Source organism: Ipomoea nil, unplaced genomic scaffold, assembly GCF_001879475.1.
Source record: "Ipomoea nil cultivar Tokyo-kokei standard unplaced genomic scaffold, Asagao_1.1 scaffold3314, whole genome shotgun sequence".
Taxonomy (NCBI): domain Eukaryota; kingdom Viridiplantae; phylum Streptophyta; class Magnoliopsida; order Solanales; family Convolvulaceae; genus Ipomoea; species Ipomoea nil.
The window spans coordinates 6,818,508-6,838,290 of NW_017619742.1; the positions used below are offsets into that span (position 1 = coordinate 6,818,508).

Here is a 19,783-nt window from a genome sequence, read left to right on the forward strand (position 1 = left end):
TGTGAATATATAGCTTACGCCTGCGTTCCTTAACAACAGAGTGAAAGAACCGGGAGTTTCTGTCCCCATCCTGGACCTCGGTGATACGCGTCTTGTGCCGCCAAAATTCTTCCTCAATTGCAATCTATTTTTGTAACAAAGCAACACCCTTTTTATATTCAATCAAAGTATTTTCGTCATCAGGGTGTTGCTGTAAGGCAGCTTCTAGGGTCTGAACACTATCCTCATACTCACGGAGCTTCACAAAAATATCCCCAAACACAGTCTTGCTCCACCTGCTCAGAACCTTACTCAGCCTGTTCAACTTGGTGGCAATCACAAACATAGGGGCCCCCTCAACAGGAACCTGCCAGCTATCACGCACCGCCCTCAAGAAATCTTCGTGTTTAATCCACACGTTCAGAAATACAAAGTGCTTCGGTACCACCTGCGTACTCAACAAATCACAAGATATTAAAAGCGGACTATGGTCAGATGTGGACTTTGACAGATGCCGTACAGATGTTCTGAACACCGATTCCCACACCGAAGTATAAAGGAACCGGTCCAAACGCATCCATATAGCCGCCTCCTTACGTCGCCCATTCCACCAGGTGAAACAGGAACCGTAGTAGGTCGCATCAATCAAGTCGCACGCACTGACACACTCCTGAAAATCAGTAGTCTTCCGATGTGAATACGGAAGCCACCTTTTTTCTCGTCCACACTTAACAAGCAATTAAAATCTCCTGCAACTAACCAAGGAACCCCCCCGGGAATCATAGAAAATACAGCTTTCAGCTCAACCCATAACGGGTCCCGAAGGCGTTCCTTGGTTTTGGCGTAAACAAATGAGAGCCAAAAAGGCGTGAAAACCGTAGAATGCACACAAGAAATCGTGACGCACTGCTCAGTCTGACTCTCAAATGTTACTGCCAAATCATTATTCCAAAAAAGCCAAATTTTATTATTATCAGAAGCAAAAACATTATCAAAATTAAACCGAATCCTGAAAAACTCAAGCCAGTCAGGCGAACTGAAAGGCTCGAGCAGACATAATATAAAAGGTGCATGCATTCTCAACAGTACACGGATTCTGCAAGCAGAACCCCGGGAGGACACTCCCCTCACATTCCAGACGAGTAGTCTCATACAGACGACAAAACTCCCGGATCCAAACGAGAGGGATCCCCCCCTATTCTGGTGTGACTAAGCTGACGTCTTACCGGGCCAATGCCTACTAGGCCTAGGTCCTCGGACTCTGATTCAGATCCCGAGGCCCATTCCTCCGGCTCATGATCTGCAACCGGGACGTCGGTATCTGACCACGCCTTTTCCTCCCCCCTCCTAGGCCCCCAAGGAACCTTAGGGTCAACTTCAAGTGCTTGGCAAAATGTCCTCTTATAACGGAAAGCACGGGCCTGCCATAAGAGAATTTTCCAATAAGTAGGGTCTCCCCTATTTTATTCATTTGTTGCACCTCTTTATCCTCAAAGGTAATGCAGGCCTCCCCTTTATAGATTTCAACCATTTTATCCGAGATACAAGGTCCCGGGACATAGTCTGCATTAACCCTTTGAGCTGGCAGACCCGTAGAAGCAAATAAACTAGCAAAAGTTGGGGCCGTACCTGAGCTCACGGCCAATGCAGAGCTACTTACCTGGGCCGTATTATCCAAACGTGTTGCCACCATTGTGGTGGCATTCTTAGCATTCTTAGCATGCAGAGAAGCAAGCCTTGCCCAAACATTGGGCATGGCATTGGGCAAGGCAGAACCCGAGACATGCACACCATTCTCATTGGTGTCATGCCTCGGATTTGGGGTGTTGTTAGGGGTTAGCAAGGAATTTTGCTTGCCTCTAACCACACCCTCTTGTGGGGTGTCCAATGGTGGTGTAAGCACATCAGTTCGTGTAGCATTCAAACTGCTCACACCAACACTATCCCCAGCTGGACAACTAGATGCCGGTAACATGGCACCAATTTGACCAAATTGGATCGGGGTGTTAAGCCCCATCACTTGGCTAGTATTTGCCATGTTACCACCATTTAGGCTCATATTTGCATTTAAGACTTGCCCAAATCTATTCCCCCCAAAACCACCCAAAGCCGAGGCCTTGGACGTGGGGCATGCAATGGACGGGGCACATCCCAAACTAGGCAAGATAGGGAGAGACTCACTTAGGGATTTGGCTACAAAACCCCCTTCTTTATATAGCATATCTTGCCCTCTAAGTGCAGTAGATGTACTCAAAATAACACCCTCATGGGTCCTATGACCAGCCAATTCCCCAAGGACTAGCCGATTAGGATTATCACCCCCATGAATCCTATGACCAGCTTGCCCATTATGAGCTTGCCGATTAGGATGTCTAAGTGGGGCATCTTGTACATCACCCATACTTAAGTTGAGACCAAAAGAAAGAGGAGAAAAAGGCATACCTGCTGCCGTTTGGTCACCACTTAGCCGTGAATGACCATTAACCTCCGGCATTGAGGCCTCTACATTAAAAGCCATCTTATGCGTTATGTTTGCAATTTCTGCCCCCTGATCCTCACGGGCAGTATCACCATTTGCATTAATGCTTCCCCCTTAAACAGAGGCAGAGTATGCACAATTGTGCTATAGGCTAAGCCTGCCGAAACATCACCTGGCAACTTTGCTTGACTAGAAGCCAAATTGCCAAGTGGTGGCATGTGGTCTAATGTTGGCATATTGTCCACACCAACATTAGCAACCAAACCCACCTTATTGTCTATCAAAAATGGGCAGTTCCACCCAAAAATCAAGCATAAATTATGTGATAGACAGTTAGGATTGGGCAAGCTCTCGGCCTTACCAAGAGATTGGGCGTTATCACCCTTGCCACGTTGCACATCCTCCAAGGCAGGGAGCCCACCAACACAAGATGAATGCAATGGACTACTTAGGCAATTTTGGCCTTTAGCCATACCACCACTTGTGTTGGCTGGCTCCACACTTCGTTTCCCCTTATCAAGCAGCATATGATTAACATTAAGACCATGTGGAGTTTGAGCATTATCCCTATGACCAGCTTCATCAATATGACTCAGCCGATTAGAGACATCACCTAGAGTTCTATGACTAGCTAGCTCCAATTGAGTTTGCCAATTAGAACACCTAGATGATGACTGCTCACCCCCACCCTTTAAGCTAAATAAAGGAGCTAGAGCACTACCTGGTAAATGGTGCTGCTTTGCCGAGGCTCCATCACAGCCATGGGAGACACCATATGGCCTCACCCATAGCCTCTTCTTTCTCCTTCGATGCGCACGGGAGACATGCAAATATTCTTGCATTCCCCTTTGGTCTCCGGTAGCAGCAGAATCACCATTGACCGCCTTGGGTCCATCAAGCTGCATGGACCCCATTATCTTCCTGCCTCCCTTGGGCGATGGAGCAACTGGCCGAGAGACCACCGCCGTCACCAAGGGCTCCCGGCGCTTCTTCATCTTAGGTTTTTTGACGTGGAGGACCTTAGACTTTGGCTGGAGAGGAAAACCACCAGACCAGCGACCCTCATCCTCCATCTCCATGCCTGCTCGAAGTAGATCCCAGAGATCATCCGGCTCCACCAATTTCTTCGCCTTTTCCAAGTCTCCATTCACAAACGCAAGAATGATAGCCGCCTTGGTCCAGTCCCCATGCTCCATGCCAGGCCTAGGCTATGCAGATGAGATGGCCACCATTGACGCTTGACCCTTCTCCGCCTTGCACAGGCCATGGCCTGCCGCACTCGGCCTGTCTACGGCCTTAGCGCCAGCCACAACGTCACGGCTAAATGCGCCAACCTCTGCGTTACGCCCTTCACACGACCCCTCCCTCCACTCTTCTGAGATCACAGCCCCACCAGAGCGAAGGCCTAAACCCTTGGCCGTGTTCGCGCAAACGCGAATCTCCCCGCTGACGACTTCGCACAACTCATCTCGCCCCTCCGTGGACTGGCCATCAGCCTGATCACGATGGCTCTGCTCCATTCCAACCCCTCTCGCACCCTTGACCCTGAGATGACCTTCATTCACCGGCAAAGTGGCCGGAACCGACGCGCCAGAGGTCAAGTGACCACTAATCGCCGGAGCAGCGATTGCACTCCGATTGGGCTCCTGGACCTTCTAAGCATCGCGATCTCTCCCCTGAAGCCCCTGGGCAGCTCCGAACTCCAAAGAAAGACCATCAGAGCCATGGATGGCCGGCGATGAGTGGCTGGCCGAGACCCTTGGTCCGTGATCAGGCTTCTCCAATGGCGTCCGATCACGCCGATCTTGATTGCGCTGAGATGCCCGTGGCTTGACGAACGCCTTAGAAAGCTTTGGGAGTGGATCGCCATTCTTGAAGCACCTGATCGCCTCTTCGGAAAAGACCAGACCTTCGCGACGCAAATATTGCGTACGGGTGCGGAGCTCCTGCAGGGTCTCCTGGATGGTGAATGGGAGTCGATCACCCATCACCTTATTCGCCTCGATGAGGCGAGGTTTCTCACCGACTCAGAAAGGCCGGCCGAGGCTTGCCGGCGCCAAAAAAGCCGGCCGGAAGACTTGCGCGGAATTATTCGCACTTTTTCTCTCCTTTCGCCAGAGCGTTTCCGAGACGTAAACCCTAAGTAAGTATTACTTACTTAAGTTCCTTAGTAATAATTCCTTAGTATTGCCCATTTGCCCCTGAAATCAACTATGTGATTATGGTTCACAATTTTCATTTTCAACATAAATAGTGTTTCACTTTGATTTTTTTCTGACATAAAGTACCAATTTCTATAAATTTCTCGACATAATTAAGTACCATTTCTCAGTTAAACCGAGGAATTAACCGTGAGGCGGAATTCTTCTTCCTTGTTGGTTAACTTCTCAATTTGATTGAGAAGTAATACTTTCGATGGGTTTTCATCAATCATGTCGTGGGAAGGATCAAATTTGAAAAAAATTAAAGTGAAGCACTAATACTTACGTAGGGAATAAAAGTTGTGAAAAAGCGATTACACGTCACCGTGTTTTCCCGGTATAGTTGTGAGTCGTGACAAATGGTTGGCCCCGACTTCGGCCACGTCAATCCCTTCTTCTCCTCCTCTGCTCTCACTCACAATTCAATCACAGATTCTTGCAGCACGTTGTAACGAACCCATGTCTCCCTGCATCTTTCTTCCCCATGTTCGTTTAAACTTTCTCTATCAATAAATCAGAACTAGGAGAATAGAAAACCTATACGGTTCGGAGTTACGGACTGCAAATGAGAAGGCTTTCGATTTTGGTATCTCCGGCGTTCGTTCACCGGACCTCTCAATTCCGTTGCAATGCTCTGCGTTTCTACTGTAATCGCCCCCATCCTGGTCCGTCCTCACCTATTTCAGTCTTCATAATTCAAATGCATATTTATACAGAATTATGTGTTCATTTTTGTATATGTTTGTTCATTTCCGTGTTGATGTTTATATTGATAAGGCCGTTTTAGGTTGATCTGCAGATGAGCAATTTTATGCCCCTTTTCCGCTGTAGAATTTTGTTACTTTATTTGCTTTACCTCGCATTTTAAATTTTGATTCTTAATTTAGGAAAATGAATTGTTGGAGTTCTTATGATGTGATTACGAGAAAATTTATGCATAGAAAGTCTTAATTTGAAGTTTTTGGCACTATTTCAGGGTAGACAATGGTAAAGGTAGCTGATTTAGTGGATAATAAGTTCTAATTGTAGGATGGTGGCCAGATAGCTTCTAATTGTAGTTTGTTCATTTTTTATGAAATACTCCGTTGAAGAGATCTCAATATTGCATCTTTAACCTCAGGAGTGCTTGCATATTATAGGAGCCTTGTTGATCAAGGGAAGCTTCAGCATGATCCTTACCAAGAAAAGATTGCATGTGAACTAGAAAATCTGCTTGGAAGATTGCAGCAGTATGAGAAGGAAATGGAGGAATATCATGTGGGATTTTCATCCAATATGACTTTTTAAATAGCTAAAAGATCAATTCAATGCAATACAATAATTATGCTTATGTTCCAACATTCATCTTTTTAGTTTAATCTTGCAAATTGGGAGGAGAGAAGGGAAAATGAACGACGCAGGCTTCTTATGGAGGAGGCAGAACAGCAAGATATGTCAAAACCTGTAAACAAGAGTCCTAATATTTTTCAAAAATGGATGTCTAGGTGAGCAAAAAAATTTCACAATTTTTTTTAATGAACTTATGAATATACTAGTTTTGTTTGCCTTTTATAACTTTGTGCAGACAGAAGCTTTTTCTTTGACAGGTTTACTTTTGGTTCTAATTATCATTCCTAGATGCAAAATTTTGTTGGAACATTTTGTTTTTGTTTTTGTTTTGTTTTGTTTTGTTTTGTTTTTTTTTTTTCTTTTTTCCCTGGGAATTATTATTATTATTATTTTGATAAGTAGACTCAGAAGCTTATCCTAAATGTTCAGTTAAAAATTCTGCTGCAGATACTAGAAATTTCAATAAAGTACTGAACTTTTGTTTGAAGATAAGCACATTAGCTACAGTCAGAATATATGAGATGGCATTTTGTATGGAGCAATATGTACCTAACTCTGTAACTTCTTGAGTACATATAAAGAGTAAAGTTAATTGGACTGTATGAAATATGTTATGGTGACTGCTCCTGGAAGAAAAGGCCACTGCTACATTACTGTTGCTGTTTCCTTATCAGTCAGTTTTTCTTTATGCTGCATAGTGATCTTCTTCTTTTATATATATATATATATATATATATATATATATATATATTTTAATTAAATCTTGGCTCAGGAAAAAACCAGCAAATGTGGAACCAGGAGTGGGAAAATGGGTTTCATATCTAAACCGTGAAAGGAAGTTAGATTCAGTAGTTGGTCGCCGTCCAAGTGCTCCTCCTGCACCAAAAGGACTATATCTTTATGGGAATGTTGGAAGTGGTATGCTGCCGTGCTTTTCTATACAATGGTTATTAATATGCAGAATAAAAAAATTGTCTTCCATATCTTGTATCTTTTACTTACATGTATGTTGTACTATGTGTACTTCTTACTTCTTATGATGCCTTATTTCATATGCTTCTTGCTTTTATTACCATTTAATGTCTTCTTGTGTGTATTTCGTTTGAAAGCTGTAATCATATGGTAGTTAGATCAAGCAATTTTCCCTTGTATCTGATAACTTTCCCTTCAAGTGTGTACAACTGTAATCATCATCTAAAGTCTAAATCAGGGGTGACTAATTTATGTTGGTCTGTGTCGTGTTTTTCCCAGTAGATGATTTGTATTCATGGATATGAAAATTGTGACTGCTTTCTGCATCATGCAGGGAAAACAATGCTTATGGATATGTTTTATGCCGCCACAGAAGGAATTGTGAAACATCGAAGAAGGTTTCACTTTCACGAGGCAAGTGCTTACTTATAATTATTTTAATGTTCCTATACCATCTTCTGTGAAAGTGTAAAACATTCTGAAGCAAAATTCTGACATTATATTATATCTAGAATGAATTTTCCCTTATGCAACATTGCACTTACTGCCTTTCATTGGAATTCATGGAAACCTTTGCTTTCAAAATTTCTGAATGAATGACTAGTCTTGTTAATTCATACCTCTCTCATGAAAACTTGGAATCACCACTACATCTAGGTTGCGTTTGGTTGGGGACTTTAGTACCCTACTATGGGATTTGATACCCATTATCATGTTTGTTTGCCTACTTTTGCTATCCTACTATTGGATTCAAATCCTTTAGTAATTATAAAACCCATTATCCTTTTCCTTCCCTACTTTTGAACAATGGAATAAAAAATGACGGAAGGAAAACATTAAAAAAATAAAAAATAAAAAGGTCATTGTCTGTGCATTAAATATGGAACTTTAATATATATATACACATATATTTATGTGTATATATATGTATTATATATTTTTATTATTTATTTTATTTTAATTAATTAATTATTTATTTTGATTCCAATTCTTATTTACTACCAAATAAAGAGACTCCTACTTAAACCCATTACCATTACCTAGTATTTGATTCCAATTACCATTCCGATTCCAATGTTTAAAACAAAAGCCCACCTAGTTTTTTTTTTTTTTTTTTTTTTTTTTTTTTTTTTTTTTTTTTTTTTTCTTTAGTTGATTTCTGATTCTTCACATGCAATTCACTTGATGGCATAAGATAAAATGGCAGGCTATGCTTGATATTCATCAACACATGCATAGGACATGGAAGGATCAGTTGGAACAGAAATCTCTACAGTCAAACATTGCTGGTTGGATCACGAATCTTCCTTTTGATACAAAAGTCAAAGAATGGATAGCTGCTGAAGAAAAATACAAGCAAGAGATTCAAATGAAGAACATCCTTCTTGATGTTGCTGATAAATTTCTCGTCAACCAGGAGGGGAACAAGAGAGGATCAAGCATTCTTTGCTTTGATGAAATACAGGTAAATGTCCAAAACACTAAAGAAAGTTACACAACCAACAGTAACTGATTTGTGATTAGAAAGTTTCATGGTGTGTGAAATGATTAGTTTGTTCAAGGGGAAACTGTCTGATGAAGCTTAGTCTGTTTGAGAATCTTTCCAGATTAAATAATTCATGATTCACTGTCTGTTTAGAGGGAAATGCATTGCTATTGGGAAACTCCTTTTTTAGTCAAAGATATTTTAGTTTTGTTTCTGGAATAACTCTATCATGCCACCTAATCACAAAAAATCTGGCCCCCCAAAGTGGCCAGTTCATCCCCCAAGATGTAACCTCCCAATCTTGACTGCCTACCACTCTTAATGGCAAATTTGAACAATGACCTTCTACATTTTCTCCTATATAGAATTTTAATGTAATTCTAGGAACTTACTATTAATTAAAACAATGTTTCCTATAAAATGAAGGGAAATGATTAATTTTCAGTTACAAAGAAAGAAACTTATTAAATGATCATATGATAATCACATTACACTTCTATCAGAAAATAAGCCTGTGACTAGATCATTATGTGGTAAATGCTTGTTATGAATGGGAGTGAAGTACTGAAGTTATTCATTCAGTATAAATTGTATATCAACCTCACAATATAGCTAACACATGGATGAAAAGAGTTTTCCAATTACAAAGGGTGAAAGGTGCTAAAATGTCTTAATTAAAACTCAAAAGCATATATTGTTGTTGAAATTTTCTCTTTCATCTCTGTTTCTTAGGTAATCATGATGTAAAAATGAAAGATCATGAAAATTAATTGTTTCTGATTGGTATAATTTGTTATTACAGACTGTTGATGTTTTTGCCATTGTGGCCTTGTCTGGAATTGTAAGCAGATTGTTGAGTACTGGAACTGTTCTTGTGGCAACCAGTAACCGTGAACCAAGAGACTTAAATCAGGTGCATCTGAGTCCTTCCTCTGGAATTATGTTACATGCTTAAAGATCTTATCGGATCTATGCTACTCTGTTCATCTTAGTTGCCCCAAAAATATTCATTGACTTCATCTGAGAGGAAATGTTCTAGATAGTTTGGTTAATACTTTGATTAACATTCTTTGAGCTCAATTTTATTTATTTTTGTTTTGTTTTGTTTTGTTTTATTTTATTTTTTTTTTTTTTTTAATTTTTAATTTTTAATTTTTTTGGTGTCCAGGATGGTATGCAGTGGGAAATCTTTGACAAGTTAGTAGCAAAACTTGAGGAACACTGTGAATGTGTTCTGATTGGAAGTGAAATAGATTATCGCCGTCTTATAGCTCAAAGATCTACTTATCAGGCAAGCTCAAGCTTGTTAAATAGTCCTTTTCGTGAGTAGTGAATGCGGAGTTTATACCTTGGGATTTACAATGTCAAGCATGATGTTCACATAGACAAATTTTGAAGTCAAAATGCTGATTGTTTTTCTTGAATATGCTTGAACGCATGTTTCTTAGGATTAATAAAGTTGCTAATGATCTTCAGGTTCACTACTTTTGGCCTCTGGATAGCAAAAGTAAACAACAGTTTGAGGACATGTGGAATGAGGTCATCAAACAGTCTGGTGGACAGGTTACTTCTAAGACTGTTCAAGTGATGTTTGGAAGGTATTTTGATACTTTATTTTTCCTGAAACTTTTATTTGAGTCATGTGATGGACCTGCTATTTCCATCCAGAACCTTGAATGTTCCTGAGAGCTGCAATGGGGTGGCACGATTTACATTTGAATATCTATGTGGCCGACCGGTAATTGTGCCTTCTCTGGATGAGGATACTTTATATGATAATCAGTTATTTCTTCCTAAAACAGCCCAACCAACCTCAAAAAATAAAAATAAAAAAAGAGCAGTATTTCTATTAAGAACATTTAGGGTGTGTTTGGTTCGCACATGGGAACCGGAATCGGAATGGGAATTAATGGTAATGCGTTTTGGTAAAAGTATTTTGCATGTTTGGTAGTAGGATGGAATTGGAATGATTACCAATATTGTTGTTTGGTTATGTATGATTCTATAATGGGAATAAAGGTTTTAAAAATACAAGAACAAAAAATCAAGACAATTTATTCTAATATAAAGACATCCAATTGTCCAAAGCACCAATATGAACAAAAAAAATAAAAACAAAAATCTAAAAGCACTAATCCAAACTTAAAAATCAAATTACGAATTAGGAGGGGGAACAACGGAATGAAACCCTTATTTTATTAGGGAATAGGTTTTCTAATTAAGGGGGTAATCAAATCCTATAGTCAATGGCGGACCCAGAAAATCATCTGAGTGGGGGCGAGGGCAAATATTAAATGATGTTAGAAATGTCAATAACAAAATATCAAACAACCATAATAAGGTTAAAATACAAAATACATTATAAATTACAATATATTTATGAGAAAATATGAAACATAATCAATTAGATAAAATAATTTGAATAACAATATATTCATAAATACTTTTAAATTTTAATTTCTTTTGTTTAGATCGATTTTTCTAAATTAATTCGAATACAATAAAGTATATTATAAACTTGTATACTACATTAATTAAATGATTTATAAAAACTAGACTAAAAGAGTATTTAATTTGTTAATTAAATGATTCATAAAAAGTAGACTAAAAATATTTAATTTATCTTGTGAAGAAATGAAAGAGAGAAGATAATTAAAAGTTGTGCTAATGAGATTTGAATCCATTACATAAGCCTTTTATAAGATAAAATTTAGAGTTCAATCAACTAAACTACTCAAACTATTGGCATTTTCATCATAAATATTGATTTTATATAATATTTCATACTATATATGTGTACATATACATACATATATAGGTGGGGTGGGGGAGTGGGGGCAGCTGCCCCCACTGCCCGCCACTGCCTATAGTAGTGTTCTAGACTTCTAGAAACCTGTCAACCAAACAATAACAATGACTTTGATTCCCATTCCTGATAGTTAAACCCATGAACCAAACACACCCTTAGTGTTTTCTTGTAAATCCAATGCTGAATCTCTCATTTGCATGCATTCTCTACCAAGTTATCCTTCATTATAGCCCATCTGTCTCTGTTATTTATATATCGTACTTTAGGGCTGTTTCACACACCACTACATGTCTACTTACCTATAAAAATTGAAATTACAGAAAAAGCTCCATCCTTTAATTTTCCCCTTTCCAATAATCAAGCCCCTTATCAAAATCAGTCAACCTCAGGTATTCCTACTACTAGTATAAGTGTATAACAATATGAGAATAGAATTTAAACATTATAAAATTAGAATAAATACTGGTAATGTTTTTCTCTTGTGACCATTACCATTCCTTTCTGGATTTTGGCCATAGTTTATACTGTTTGAGCACTCACCAATAATACCTGTAGCATCCATTATTTTTCATTGGAGCCTCTTCTTTATTTAGTGCTATGTGTTGAACATTTGCAGATTGGAGCAGCAGATTATATTGCCATAGCCAACAACTATCACACAGTCTTCATCTCAGACATTCCTATAATGAGTATGCGCATTAGGGACAAGGTTAGATTTACTGGGATTTAACCAGGAAGCTCTATTTGATTTTTCTCCTGTTGTGAATGTGTTAGATCAACTTGGATTCTACCAGCCAGCAGTGACTTTCCATTGTTTCACTGCTCACAGCACCATGTTAATCCTTTATAGCTTTGTCAATAAATCTGGAACCTAAGTGCAGAGTGAACCAATGCATACTACTTTATCAATTGGATTGAGAAATTGCTACTGCATTGGTGGCTTGCCTTATTTTGTGTGCGTTTGAGGAGAGGTACCAACAGCTTAGTCTGCTGTTGGTAAATAATAAATAAAAATAAAGATTTCAACACACTTAGGATACTTGCATCTACTTTTGTAGGCGCAAGGTCCTCCTCTTGTTATGTTCTTTAGTATAATCTCTGTGGCGCTATATAGGATAGTTTCTTTCTAAGATGTCCTGCCAGAAATTATGTATCTTTGCTCAATTGCAGTTGTTTAAAAACAATTCCATGCTTTCTGTATGACTTTCTGTGTTTCAGGCTAGGAGGTTTATCACCCTGATTGATGAATTATACAATCACCATTGCTGCCTCTATTGTTCTGCGGAATCTTCTATAGATGATCTATTTCAAGGAACAGAAGAAGGAACATTATTTGATTTGGAAAGGCAAGTACACTGCCCTGTTTATTTTACTTGGGACTCCTCAGTTGATTATCATGACAAAGATAAGATTGTAATCAACAGAAACAAGGACAAGTTTCATGATACTTGAACACTCGCAAGGAATTTTCATACATGTGGTAATATAAAATGAATGGCCGCATGTGACATCAGCTGTTTACTTTGCAATTAGGAATTATAGCTTTAGCAGTGGAACTGCATGTGTTAAATCCAGTTTGTTTTTTTTTTCCAGTTTCCAATTTGAAACAGAAATAGAAGGTGGGAAACTTCGGCGAGATGTTTTAGCTGAAGGTAGTGTTAGTTCAGGTGGCTCACCAACTGGTATTATTTCCCTGCTTTCTGGTCAAGAGGAGCTGTTTGCATTTAGACGAGCTGTGAGTTATCCTTATATTTCCGTGTCATTGCATGCTCTCTTGGTTGTGAATTCATTTGCTTGTATAGATGTGTTAGCTTATTGGTAAAGTAAATGAAACTTCACCCGTTACAATTACCCAGTAGTAAAACTCGAATCTTTGTTGCGCAGATTTCCCGCTTGATTGAAATGCAAACTCGTTTCTACCTCGACGGCACTCGCCATCTTCATCCATATTTTCAGTCGCGAGATGGAAATCTTGCGCACATTGGTGACAACTAATGCCCATTCAAAAAGAGTTAGTTGTGTTATATGCCTTATCTTTCTAAACATTCTTGTTCCTTTTTATCATCCTTTCGTCCAATTCATTGTCCTGTTGCTAAGTTTTCCTGGGACAGCACACAATGCATATCACATCCCCGGTTGAAAGATTCTGAGAATGTTTCAGCGATAGCAATAAAAGATCAACAATTCATTCTTCTTCTTTGTATGAAGATGTGTAATTGAATCATTTGTACTGATTATTACAGGTATTTATCTTCTACCTATTCTTATTGGAATTTTTTTTTGGATGCTATTGACTCTATTACATTATAGTATCTATTGAAACATACTTTCTCAATCTAATGAAGCACAAAGAGTCAACAACGCCTCAACTGAGGCTCGATCTCATAACTTTCCACATGGGAGAGGTCACACTACATGCTACCTTGTGCTGGTGCTTGGCTATTCTTATTGAAATTAGTTTGTAATCTTAATGAGTTTTTGAAATGAAGTTCATTTTACTTTTTCAAGTACGGGGAGAGGTTCTCCATATATATAAAGCAACACTATATATATATATATATATTTTTTTTGAGGTGACGAGGGAAAACCTGCCTTGTGGTTACAAGTTTGTATCCTTAGTCATCTTGGCTGTAAAAACTACAAGAGGTTGGTAGTTCCTAAGGTACATTATTTGTTGGTTTTCCTATACCTTTTGACTACCTAGCTACCGGAGGATTCCTGCACTTCTTCTGCGTCAAATCCTGCAAAGTTATTATATGAAGATCAGAGTTTAAAAAAAAAAAAAAAAAAAATACAAAAAGGGAGATGGTTGAGATGATGGATGATGAAACATACTGGATATACTCAATGTTGATTTTGGCGTTTGGAGAATTGGAAATCTGCGCAAAGGCATCACTGGACAGGACAATAGTTGAAGGGCATGGGCGTTTGGGGCAGAAATCCACCACCCTAACGTCGATGGTGTCACCCTTGCACGGCCGGTTGTTGCCGCTCAGGCAGCTCAGCCGGTAGCGCCGCCCGCAAGCAGCTCCATTGTCCCACAGCCCCTCGCTTACCGCTACGAACAGATTCCCCGCCGGGAACTGGTCTGCCCTGTTCCCACCGCACCTAGTCGCTATTCCCACCAACATAAATATAATAAATAATTAATCTCCCTACTTATTATAAACAAAAAATTTGCACACTTAAATTAACTTTTACAGTTCTAACCACGTAATCTTGCATGTTGATCATTTAAAATATGATGTGCCACTAAAACCTTTTCGGTGGTAAAAAAGAAAAATCATTGAGGTACTAAACTCCGTGATAGATTTATAATGGACTTCGAAAGACATACAAATAAAACGAACACTTAATAGAATCTATACTTATTTAGATGAAGTACATTGGCAATAAAGGGGGCTCATGACCGGCTGGCAGAGGCCGAGCGCCCTCCCAGTGCACCGGTGGCACTACTATTAGCGGAGTGGTGAAGATGGTACGATGTGATAGGACATACAAATAAAGCGAATACTTAATAGAATTCTATACTTATTTAGATGAAGCACATTGACAATAAAGGGGGCTCATGACCAGCTGGCCGAGGCTGAACCCCCCCCCCCCCCCCCCCCCGCCCCTATGCACCGGTGGCATTACTATCAGTGGAGTGGTGAAGATGGTACGATGTGATGGGGTGTAGTACATGTGCATAGCGTACGTGACAAGAAAGAGATAAGGCTACATGTGGATGGTAGATATGGAGGGCAAGCCAAGTCGACACACTTGTCAAGCCAGGGAAGGGTCTTCAACAATAGAAAAGGGTACCCCTGTGTCCCTTCTTGGACATCCTTGTCTTAATACTACAATACCCCTAGTCTAATGGCTTGTGGTCCTTACTTTCAGCAAGAGCACTACGGTTCGATCCCTCGCACCTACATTATTATTACTAGTCTACTTATGTCGTTATCTCGGACATTGTACCTACCTTTTTGAATCTAGTGCTCGAGCAATAAAGTTACTATTTTCCTACTCTCATTCTATACACGTATACTACGTTTATGGTGGACTTAAGTCTCATAAAATCATGAAAAATGTAACACAAGGACCAACAAAAGGAAACTAAAACAAGAAAATGAGTGCAGTACTCACGAGTGTATGGGGGATTATAAGAAGTGGCAGTGCCAATATCCCCAAGAACTAGAGTGCCTTTGTTGCAAAATATGCATAAAACTATTGGTATGACTAGATAGAGTTCCATTGTATGATGTTTTTGCCTTCTTTTCAAGAGTGTGCTGAGAGGATGATTTTATAGTTGGGAGTTGAAAGCTATCGATCTATCCTAGTCTTAATTACCAATGTTAATGTATCAAGAATTGACCCCACTTTGAAAGCACAAAGAAAACTGTTATTTTTCATACTAAATTTAATTCCTAATAATGTTCGTAGGGGAATGAAACGTCAATTCCTAAATTGAAACGTTAATTCCTAAATACAACAAATGATACGTCAATGAATGAATATTATTGGTGATTTTGGTAATATACACACACATAAAAGAGGCAATTTTTTTCTTCTTAAAATTAAAAGGCAGTAACACTTTTTATAAATAAGTAGAAGTTAGAATGAATAAATTAAATTATATATATTTGCTCTGATTTGTGTTTAGACTTCCTAACCTATCTATGTGTATTTAGGCCAAAATGATATGAATTTTGACTGAAATTATGTGTGTTTGGACAATTGGACCGTGATTATTTAGTCTAAAAGAACGCATGTAACAAACCATGCATATTTGTTTCCAAAATGCATGATACATGTCAAGGTGCTTGTTGGGCATCGGCCGGGTCGGCTGAGTTCAGCTGTTCTTCAATTCGAGACGTGGCGCTATAGCTTACCATGGAGGAATGTGGTTAAATGGTTAATGTCCACCTACTCATCACTAATTGGTTTTAAGAACGATATGACAACCAAATAATCAAAGAACTCTGTGGTTAAGTATGTACATGACTTACAAGATGGGTGTAGAAGGTTTTCCCCAAAATGATGTGAAAAGACATTTACATTTATATTTACAAAATAAAAATATTGCATCTTTTATTTAAATTTATGCATTTTTTTGGATAATAAAATTGGATTAAATTATAGTAAAGTTTCAAATTTAAATATAATCATCATAACGTACAAACATTTAAATTTTTTCATCTATAATAAAACAACAAAAAAGAAAAACAATATACACACATAAACACGCTCTTTTCTTCTTCTTTCTTCATTTTTCTTCTTCTACTTTTTTTGTATTAAATGAAAAACTTTTAAAAGTATAATAATAATAATCTTATATCACTACCACTTAGGCACTTAGTATAATTTGATTTGAAGTGCACTTTCATAGCAGCCAGACTATGGTGCTTTTGATCAACCCACTATAAATTCAAGTGATCAAATTAATTAGTTTGAATCTGATTCTCCCGCCCTAGAAATTAAGTCGAGTCCTTAACTCCACTACAAAAGTCAATTTATGAGTAAAGACTAGACATTAACTTAAATATCATTTCACAAACTCTAATAGAGCCAATGTAGGATCATATTAATAGGCTTTTAAGGTGTTTGCTTTAGTGAAACATCTTAACCATGATTTATTATATTATCATTTTTTTTCATTATAAAACTGTTTAGATTTAGATAGATAAAATGCAGTGCAGATATGAGGTAATGAGTGCATGGCGCACTGGAGCTAGCTTAGGAGGATAATGACACGTTCATGGTCTTGAAAGTTAAACCATTATTAATTAATTAATTAATTAATGGAACAAATTGTTTGCTTTATCTCCTTCATAAGATCCCACTAAACAGTGCTTTGCACGTGTAATTATTGTGAATTGAATTAAGGATCGGATAACCTCAAATCAGATCAGTTCAATCAATCATCGCATGTTATAAAACAATGGACGACACACATGTTTATCTTGTTCCAAAAAAAAAAAAAAAAAAAGTTGCATTTTAGGGTCCTATGATCTGATTTAGTGCCTTTGTGGAGATTACGTAACATTACATATCCACGTTTTAGTTTAACTTATTGGATTCCCTTTTCGTAGTACTCAAATTAGAGATGTTAATTAGTCACTCGTTATACCGTGGACCAGGGTGCACAAGCGTGGACCCTGGTCTTAAACGACGTAGTTTTGAATTTTAATTTTGACGACGATCGTTTGTTGTTCAATTCACATTATAGGTTTTTTGTTTTGTTTTGTTTTGTTTTGTTGTGTTCTTTTAACTGTAAAGCATGTGTATGTGTCTTGTGTTATGCATTTCTGTGTCTCATGTTATGCAATTCTATACCTTTTTTTTATATCAAATGGAGGGTGGACAACCCAAAGAAGCCGAGATTACATTCTATTTGCATGATCATGAACGCTACGCCATGTAGGGATACCAGAAAGATTATCCTCAAGTAAGCCTCTGATTGTGTCTGGGGGATTAGAGAACACCTGTAAGCCCATCGGTGAGTTCCTGGACATCTTTGCCAAAGAATCTGCTACTTGGTTCTGTTCGCGAAGAACTCCAACAACCTGCCATATCTCGATTTTTTTGAGCTCATTCTTGCAAGCCTCCAATATGTTATGGGCTGTGATGCGAGGGGGACGAGATTCAATCATGTATTTTACCACCTCGCTGGAGTCGGATTCAAAGATTGCTTTGGAGTGTCCGCCTTCGATAGTTAGTAGGATTCCTTTCAAGAGCGCCCATGCTTCTGCCTCAAAGGGTGAGCAAAACCCAATGGCGTAGGTAAAACCGGTGCACCACTCACCCGAACAGTTCCTGATGCAATTCTATACTTTAAGTGTATGGATTCTGTACCTGAACTAAAGCAAATATAAAACATGTGTATGTGTCTTATGTTATGCGTTTTTGTGTATCATGTTATGCAATTCTGTACCTTAAGCGTATGAATTCTGTACCTGAAATAGATTGGTAGTTTTGTATCACACAACATAATGTGTGTCTTATTTTACGAATTTATGTATTGTATTATGAAATTATGTGCCTATAGGACATATATTATCTACACAAATCAGAATTGAGAATAAGTAAATATGTAACATGTGTATGTATATCTTGTTTTATGAAATTTTGTGCCTTAAGAGTATTAATTATGTGCCTAGAATAAATTAAAATTTGTGTTAAAACATGAGAAATGAAAAACTACAGAATCTGTTAAAGTTTAAATGTCAAAATAACGTCGTTTTAATCCAAGATCTACAATGCTATGTGGACCCTAGTCCACGATATATATTGCCTTAATTAGAAACCTTGGCCTATTTCTGATATTTTAAAAAAAAAATTGTATATTTTATTATTTTGGTTGTAGAAAATTGTATATTTTCTAGCTCGTTGGATAAAAGTTTGTGTTTTTCAACCGTGTCAGACAAGCTAATTTTGAGACTTCATTTAAGAAAATTCAAATATATTTTTTAAGAGTTTAAGAGCAACCCCAATAAGGGATTTTACGCGGTATTTTAAGTAGAATTGTTTAGCTTGAAGGTAGAGAGAGAAGGATAAGAATATAATTGTGTTGTATTCAATCATAATGTCTGAGAGTACAGAGAGCGAATATATAGGTACTATATAGAATCCTAGTCTAACACGAATAATATAGTCCTAGTCTAATATGGATAACATAGTCCTAATACTCCCCCTCAAGCACAAGGTTGGCTAGCCAAAACATTGAGCTTGTCACGGAGAGAATTAAAACGGATAGACGAAAGAGACTTAGTGAAGATATCTGCTAGTTGATCTTTGGTTGAAATAAAGTGCACATCCAACTCCTTTTTGGCTACTTTATCGCGAACAAAATGATAATCAATCTCAATGTGCTTCGTGCGTGCATGAAACACTGGATTGGCACATAAGTAAGTAGCTCCCAAATTATCACACCATAGTCGAGGAGGAGACGCAAGTGGGATGCTGATCTCGTGTAGCAGAGGCCATGTAACCTCAGCAGATACATAAGCCAGACCCTTGTATTCTACTTCAGTTGAAGAACGTGCCACTGTCCGTTGTTTTCGACAGACCCAAGATATAAGATTACTCCCCAAGAACACAGCAAAACCACTAGTAGACTTGCGATCATTCGGATCGCCAGCCCAGTCTGAGTCAGAATAGGCGTGAATATCCATCGATGCAGACCGATAAATACGCAGACCAAAATGCAGGGTGCCTTTGATATATCGCATGACTCTTTTTAGAGAGGCCCATTCCGTAGTAGTGGGAGCATGCATATGTTGACACAAGAGATTAACAGCATAAGACAGATCAGGACGAGTTACCGTAAGATATTGGAGAGCACCAACAAGACTTTTGTATTGTGTTAGATCGGCGTAGGGAGTGGCAACATCGTCGGCGGTTTTCGCGGCAGAGACAGGCGTGACCACTGGCTTACAGTCCACCATGCCAACACGTTTGAGAATATCCTTCATGTACCGTTGTTGAGATAAAAGCATACCACCAGATAACGGGACGGTTTCAATTCCCAAAAAGAAAGAAGGCAC

General features: G+C 38.5%; 2 protein-coding genes across 3 annotated transcripts; one reads left to right on the forward strand and one right to left on the reverse strand.

Moving 5' to 3' along the window:
• Positions 1 to 5,048: 5,048 nt before the first annotated feature.
• LOC109169598 (lactation elevated protein 1) lies at positions 5,049 to 13,525 on the forward strand. 2 transcript variants are annotated; one of them, XM_019318482.1, is made up of 14 exons: positions 5,049 to 5,324; positions 5,780 to 5,916; positions 6,013 to 6,143; positions 6,761 to 6,906; positions 7,295 to 7,374; positions 8,168 to 8,425; positions 9,249 to 9,359; positions 9,615 to 9,737; positions 9,923 to 10,044; positions 10,115 to 10,184; positions 11,872 to 11,964; positions 12,474 to 12,601; positions 12,849 to 12,990; positions 13,140 to 13,525. In XM_019318482.1, the coding sequence occupies exons 1-14, from the start codon at positions 5,225 to 5,227 to the stop codon at positions 13,248 to 13,250; spliced, it is 1,752 nt and encodes a 583-aa protein (XP_019174027.1). In that variant the 5' UTR covers positions 5,049 to 5,224; the 3' UTR covers positions 13,251 to 13,525. The 2 variants fall into 2 exon arrangements, with proteins under 2 accessions (XP_019174027.1, XP_019174028.1); XM_019318483.1 differs by having other exon boundaries at positions 5,236 to 5,324; positions 5,799 to 5,916.
• Positions 13,526 to 13,697: 172 nt separating this feature from the next.
• Positions 13,698 to 15,492, reverse strand: LOC109169477 (EG45-like domain containing protein). Its single transcript, XM_019318359.1, has 3 exons — positions 15,384 to 15,492; positions 14,091 to 14,370; positions 13,698 to 13,996 (listed from the first exon to the last, which is right to left on the reverse strand). Exons 1-3 carry the CDS (start codon positions 15,490 to 15,492, stop codon positions 13,990 to 13,992), a joined length of 396 nt encoding a protein of 131 aa, XP_019173904.1. The 3' UTR covers positions 13,698 to 13,989.
• Between the last annotated feature and the right edge of the window lie 4,291 nt (positions 15,493 to 19,783).